Below are 8,049 nucleotides of genomic sequence, written 5' to 3' on the forward strand. Positions count from 1 at the left end.
TAACACAAACATCTCATCAATGTTTATGGCTTTAGTGCTAAAAAAGGGACTAAACAAGGAACTGGCTAGGAATCCATTTTTAAATCTCAATTTTTGGGTGACATGGAAGATATACCGAGGATTTGTGAGAATTTTTGGATTCCTCTATGCAAGGATTTTGACAAAAAGGGAGAGGATATCCAAAAATTGCTAATCATTCTTCTCAATGATGAAATAGAATATCAGGAGTATAGGGAGAAAGTAGTGAGGAAACTAAATTTCCTTGTAACATTGGAAAATGTGGTGGTGAATCGAGAGCTAAACTGGATAGAAAAGTTAATGGAGATGGAAGGTTTGGAGCTACAAAGTCATAGAAGCAATGCAAAATTAGAAGGACTTGTGGAAAATGAAGAAATGGAAGACAGTATTGAAGGTTAGAGAAGTTAGCAATGCCCCCATGTTTTGAGTTTTTTGGCATAATCTCCTATATGTTTTAGTAGGTAAACAAGTTAGATAGAAAAGGAAGTTGGATATAGATTTACATGGTAAGCAATATTAGATGGTGAAAGATGTCTTTAAATTTATATTCTTATGAACTATATGCATAAGTAGGCATTTTGTGTAATAGATTAAGGTTTTTTGAGAGAATTTAAAATTATAGTAATCCTATGTGATATTTGGATAATATCAAAAGGAAAAATTTATCTTAGAGGGGACTTATCAATCATGTAATTTTTATTATATATCAATGAAGGGGGCTGACCCTAACCAATAATTTAATGATTAAAATGAAATAAAATTTGAAGTATTATTATAATGTCAAATGAAAGAGGATAAAGAACATAACTTATGGAACAACAATGAGGAGATATAATATCAATGCCATCATATGAGAAATAAAAATATTATTAGTGTACTTTCTATATAAAATATGTACCTATTAGACCATTCTTTGATAGTCAAAATTGACCTTTGTGATGTCAACCTCACTCTTTATAAAAATGTTTTAATATAGAGAACTACCCTATGTTGTAAAATTCAACTAATTGATTGATAGATAAGAACTTGTAGTATTGAATAATACCTTAATAAGATTGTTCAATAATCTATGTAGTTGATTCAATACTAACTAATGTGTAGGAACTTGCAGTATATATATATATATATATATATATTGTGTGTGTGTGTGTGTAGAGAGAGTGAGAGAAACAGAAAGAGAGAGGAGGGGGCACAAGTGGAATATGAAAGAGCATAGGGAGGTAACATGTTTTGGGTTCTTCTTGTCAGGAAGAGAGAGCCAAGGATTACCTCTTAGGGTTTCTATTCCTTTGTTGTAAATGAGGAGTAGAAGTGATGCAAAGTGCAGATTTGAATGATCAGCCTAGAATAAAGGTATACACAAGAAACCCTAATCTGAAAATCTAGAACTTAAACTAACTATTGTGCAACTAAAAAATATAGATTAGGTTGTGTGTTTAGAGGTGTAGCTATGCCAGAAATCTAAGTCAAGCTGTGTGGGACAGGGGTGCCACGCCCTTGTCTTGATTTTGCAAATAGGAAGTTGTAACTAACATAATCGAATCTAAAGGTTCTGAACTATTGCTCTACTAAAATCCACCTAACATTGGGAGGACCAGGGTGCCACACCCCTATGCTAGTGATTTTTTCTCAAATTTGATCCTCGGGACTGTGCCTGTATGCTCTGTCAGACCTATAATTTGCAGTGATGATCAAATCCTGTACCTGCTCCTATAACTGAAAATAGGGTTTTGGGTGTATATATGAGGTTTCGCCTTAGTCAAACTCCTATTTTGGTGATTTGTACCTCAACAAATAGTCGATTTGTAGAGTAAAATAGTGTGTGCAAGACCCTAAAATGATGAGTGCAAATAATCTAGAGTAACCCTATGCTTTAAGGAGTAAACCATAGATGTTTGTAATTGACAAAGTAAATGCTCTAAATCAATGATGCTAAATTATCTAAATCATAAATGTAAATCTGCAAATTGATTTAAAGAAGCTCATACAAAGACATGGAAACAACATGAAATCATACCCAACCTGAAGGGAGGGATACAAGCCAATCTTCAGTCGGTGATCTCCTATTGCTTTCCTACATCTTTGAAATCCTCCAATTGATGAAATAATGCTTGATGAATGCTTGATAGATGTTGTTGAATGTTGTTGAACACTCCAAAAGACCTTCTCTTTTACTACATAGAAGGCTCCTTGTAATTGCTAGTTGTTAGCTAAAAAATTTCAGGCCTCCAAATGAAGAAAGGGAGCTCTTATGTATGAAACACTAGATCTTAATTTTATCTTTAGGCTAACCTAGGATTTGAATTTTATGCCAATTTCATGGGGTTAAGCGTTATAATATCATAGAATTATGCTCCCGAAATTTCCAGAAAAATGTCAAGGACCGTGCGTAACTTACACACGATCCAACCAAATTTTCACCAAATTTTCAGGGTCATTAGATATGATAATATTAGTAGAATCCCAAAGTTACAGCTGATTTTGAGATGTTTTAACATGCAAAATCGGGTCTTAAAGGTCAAAATAAGACATAATTAGGGTTTACGATTTAATGATTTATTGGAGGATTAAAATAAAAGAGGCACACTTAAAGTAAAAGGGACTAACTTTATAATGTATGGAGTGATGAAATATGAATTTAGATTTAATTAAATTAATTAATTAAATGCTTAAAGGGAATTAGAAATGCAAGATGCAAAACACACTAAGACGGGTGCTAAACCAATCATGGAATTGTACCACCCTAGCAAGGGTGTACAATTTGCGACATTACACCTCCCACTTTGCCTTTGTAGTTAGAATTTTTATATTTTAATTGGAGCAATGGTGCAACTTTATTCATATCCATAGTGCACTAGGGCATTGTGAAATCACGTACATGAGACAAGATATATGTTTAACAAAATTAGATATAATGACTACTGATATACTTCCTTTATAAAAGAATGAAGACAGAAATGAAAATTATATTTGAATGCTAAAATTGCAAAAGAAGTTGATGATCCTCCATTTGTGCTTTATCCCAAAATCATCTCAACAAAATTGAAATCGGAGAAATATTTGTAACCAGTGCAGCTACCTACCACCCCCTAGGCGTGGGACAATTTTCCATCTCAATTACTACTCTCTCGCCCAACTAGCAAATGACTCCATCCCACTCTCTTTATCATCTAGCCCAACTAACAGATGACTTAATCCCACTCTCTATCATATTGACAAACCGAAGATGAAGTGTCGTAACAAATAATCTCACATACGATATCATTCATAAATAATTATTTTGAAACTTTATTCATGTACTACACAAAGCATACCCATTGCACACTAAGGTGCAATTGCTAGCATTATAAAAGAAATTGATAAAACTCAATTAATGGTAACCAATGTGCCTTATACCCTAGATGATATGAACTAAATCGAAATCTAGAGCTGAAGTACACCGCAATTTTCCAACTAAATTACTCGTCTCTAGCTAGACTGGCGGGTGACTGAATTCCACTCTCTTTGCGATGACCGATGACTCAATCCCACACTCAGTCCCTTCTCATAAATGCCCCGGCGGAACAGATGGTGGAGTTTCCAAGTGCCGTGAAACAAACGATATCATTCATAAATAATTATTTTGATACATGTTACACTCTGTTCAGTGTTTTTAACAGGTGGATCAATTCCTGGGCATAACGCACGCACTATCAGTTTGAACGTTTCCCACTCAAAATTTAAGAGGGAAATCTAAATCTAGTCAATATATATTTTAACAATAACGTACGTCATATACGGACTGTTTTACACGCACTATGAGTTTGAACGCCTCTCGCTCAAAATTTAACCATCATTTGAACTATTCATAATGTGGTCTGTATAAATATAGCTGGATTTCCATTCTCCTTCTGTGTCTTCGTCTTCATCTTCATCTTCATCTGCTGAGTTGTTTGGTGTTTTTCCATTTACCTTCATCTCAGCAGTGAGTATGGGGAAATCTATGGTCATCACGCTCATACTTGTTGTCTCCCTCAGTTTATTTAATTTCCATGTCTCCTCCGCTAAGCGTACCATTCTGATTGGAGACCGTCGAATGTTACCTAGTTGTACAGACTGCCACAGATATACTTCTGATCCTACTTGCTGCGATTTGCCACATCATCCTAATTTGTCACCACTCATGGAGGAAGTGGAGCATTCCTCACCACAGCAAAAATCAGTGGAGAAGCATTTCTCACCAGATGAGAAATCAGTAGAGCGTTTATCAGCAGATGAAAAAACGGCTTAAAAGAAAAAGCCTAAAATAAGGCAGCCAATCTGTTTTGATGGTATAATGGAATAAGTATAGATAAATAAATAAAGCTTCTAATTATTTTTATGGAGTTTTGGAGTTTTAAAGATAGAGCGACTTTTTTTCAATATTAATTTTTAAATTTATGTTCTTTCTAATTTTTAGATTTTTTCTTAATATAAATTATAATTATAGTTTTTTATTTTTATAATGAGTATTGTCTTATATATATTTGGAATAATAAAGTTGAACAGCATTCATAAATAATGATTAAAAATTGTTATTCATACCTTTGTTTACAAATAATTATTCTTGGACTGCGGCCCTAGCTCGTCCAGTCTGGTTCGCAACTTAAGGCATGGGTATGCTCCCCGTGGTCTTGAATTCAAGTCCACGGCTGTGTTAACTCTGTTCATGTTGGTACCTTGTGAGTGGGTGGTCTTGAATTCGAGTCCACGGCTGTGTTAACTTTGTTCATGTTGGTACCTTGTGAGCGGGTCGCTTCAGCGAGGACACCTCTAGATTCCACGATAGTGAATATAAAAATAAAATAAAATAATTCTTAACATAAATTTCAATCCTATCTTTTATTTATACAACCAATATTAAATTAGAGGTATTTCAAATAATAAAGTTGAATGACATTAATATTCAATACATATAAATTATTATTCATGTTTTTGTTTTTAGTTAATTATTCTTCACAAATTTATAAAATCTTATATAAAATCCTGTTTAAAGCTAAATAAAATTATGACCATGACAACCTTACAAAGAGGGTTTTGAATGTAAAAGATACCAAATTTCATTCTATGTGTGGTATTGATATACTATATACTATAATAATCTAAAATCAATTATCATTTAATTTTAGGAAATAGTTTTAAATTATAACATTGAGGAAGTGATTTATGTAAATTGTTGACATTAAATCAATTCCAAAATTCAACCATAAAGGATAAGTAGTTAGCTAATTTTTTTCTCTTAACTTGGCATCTTCATATTTGTTATGCAAAACTTAACCTGTTAATATTTCAAGTGTATCTATTTTGACAATATAGTGAAAATAATTATAAATAAATAAACCTTCTAATCATTTTCATGGAGTTTTGAAGTTTTAAAGATAGAGTCAACATTTTTCAATGTTATTTTTTATGTTTTTTCTAATTTTTTATATTTTTTCTTAATATAAATTATAATTCCACTTTTTAATTTTTATAATTAATATTGCATTATAGATATTTGGAATAATAAATTTGAATGACATTCAAAAATAATGATTATAAATTATTATTAATACTTTTGTTTTAAATTAATTATTCTTAACACAAATTTTAATCATATCTTTAATTTGTACAACCAATATTAAATTAGAGGTATTTCAAATAATAAAGTTTAATGTCATACATAGTTAATACTAATAAATTATTATCCAGGTTTTTGTTTTTAATTAATTATTATTCACAAATTTATAAAATTTTATAAAAGACATTTTAATACATTACATGATGCCAACTATGCTTTGGTTGAAGGTATACTATTCAAAAGAAACTTTGTTGATGTTCTCCTTTGCTCCATAGGCAAAGAGAAAGTGGAAAAGATACTCAATGGATTTCACAATAGTTGTATAGGTGGCCATTTTTTAATAGAACGTTGTGAATATTATGTATGTAGATTACTTATGACCTACCCTATTTGCAAATTTCTATTAGTCGGTTAAGTGATTTCAAAAATATCAATTCTTCATTAGTAAATACAAGAATCAACTATACCCTTGAATCCTATGAATTCATACTCTAATGTGTAGAAATTAATGAGAAGAAAATAAAATTAGATGTAAAATGTAAAGAAAAAAGATAAATACTTAATAAATTTTCAAAGGGCTTAATAAATTTTCGTATTTGATATTGGAAAACAAATTGATGATATATTTAGTGTATTAGAGTGTCCGAGAATATATAATTGAAGGGGAGATTGTAGAGAAAAGAGATAATCAAATCACAAAGATTGTATAATATGAAATGTAGTTACAAGTTGTTGGTTCCCAGATGGGTTTACACTGTTACAAGGTAGAAACCAAGTTGATTCTTCAAATACTCATGGAGAAGCCAACTCCATCTATTAAAATCCTCAAAAAACTTGGACCAACTTAACAAGGATTTTTGCTAATCCTTCTACACTTTAGGCTCTGCAAGACCTGGGAGGGTGATCCCTTAGAAAATTAGTGACCTCTTCACCACATTTCATGAATTATGCTACAATTAAAGCAGATGAAATTTTGAAGAAACAAGTCTTGTAAATAACTTAGGAATAACTTTTTAGAATCTAGGGATAATGACTAGTGAGAATCCATACTATAATATTTAGAAATCAATGTGAAGCAAATAAAATTAGATCCAAAACCTAAATAGAAAATGCAAAAAATTTATAAAAATTTAATTAAAAAAGAATCCCTCGAGGTGGTTCCAAAACCGTCTATCATGAAAAAATATATGTGCAATCAACTATGCAAAAAATGTTATAAGAAAAAACTTCTTTTCTTAAATTTAGTATAAATTAATATATGTGTATTAGTAGAAAATAATTAAAGTGTCCTTGCTATATCTATTTTTTATATGTTAGAGCATCTTTTACTTGTCAAAATTGATCTGCATGATGTCAACACCACTCTTTGCTAAAGTGTTTTAGTAGAGAACTCTTGTATGTTGTAAAATTGATCTAGTTGATTTGAGCATAAGAACTAATAGTATTGAATAATATCTTAATGAGAATATTCAATAGAAAGGGTAATATTCTCTAAGGTAAATATAGTGGATTACAACTTGCTAAAATGTTGTATTATGAAGAAGTATCTTATGATATGTAGAATTGAATTGGTTGATTAATGTATAACAACATCTACCATTTGAATAATACTTTAGGGAGATTATTGGATTATGAGGGTCATTTTATTATAGGTTTACCTTTTGATTATATTTTGCTAACATTTTTATATATGTAGAACTATTTTATATTCTATGTGACTGAATTGACTAATTGATGTGTAGAGACTTGTTGTATTCAATTCCCTAACTAATTTGTAGAAAAAAATGATTAAAAATTTAAAAAATCAAAGAAAAAAATAGATACTAAAGGAGGGTATTGTTAAAATGTGGCGACTGATCAGCAAAGTATTGTACACTCAGCACGTATCCTCGCTGGGGTCCAAGGCTGGGCTGGGCCCCGGGCAGGGGTTCGGGGGCGGCAGCCCCCGAGAAATTTTTTTTTGCCATTTTTCATTGATGAAAACTTCCATTGTAATAAATTCCTAAAAAGGCCGACTTTGTTTGTTGCCCTAAAAATGCATGTTATAAGCGGCTGGGATGCTTAAGGCATTGTAGGGTTGATATACTTTTTTTGTTGGATAATAAGAAAGATTGGACGGCTGTGTATGGTGGACGTAACCCATTCTGAGTGAACCACGTTAAATCTCTGTGTTATCTGTGTCTTGTTTTATTTCTTTATCTTTTGTATTTAAATCTGCATATAATTGTTAGTTCATATTTGCTTCGGATCTACTTGAAACCCTAACAATTGGTATCAGAGAGAGGTTTTCTGTAATTGGCAGGACTTTCAGATTTGAGTGGGAGCAATGGAGGATTCCAAATTCAAGGTCGAAAAGTTTAACAGCTAGAATTATTAGTTATGGAAAATGTAGATGGAGGATTACCTGTATGAAAAGGATTTGTGGCGGCCATTGGAAGGAAAGGCAAAGAAAC

The 8,049-nt window shown here is 31.7% G+C and overlaps 1 protein-coding gene across 1 annotated transcript; it reads left to right on the plus strand.

Annotated features, from left to right (window-relative positions):
* The first annotated feature begins 3,916 nt into the window (after window positions 1–3,916).
* Window positions 3,917–4,382, plus strand: LOC131070016 (uncharacterized). Its single transcript, XM_058005568.1, has one exon. The coding sequence runs from the start codon at window positions 3,989–3,991 to the stop codon at window positions 4,286–4,288; it is 300 nt and encodes a 99-aa protein (XP_057861551.1). The 5' UTR covers window positions 3,917–3,988; the 3' UTR covers window positions 4,289–4,382.
* The last annotated feature ends 3,667 nt before the right edge of the window (window positions 4,383–8,049 follow it).

The sequence above is a fragment of the Cryptomeria japonica genome, chromosome 3 (assembly GCF_030272615.1).
Source record: "Cryptomeria japonica chromosome 3, Sugi_1.0, whole genome shotgun sequence".
In the NCBI taxonomy this organism is placed as follows: domain Eukaryota; kingdom Viridiplantae; phylum Streptophyta; class Pinopsida; order Cupressales; family Cupressaceae; genus Cryptomeria; species Cryptomeria japonica.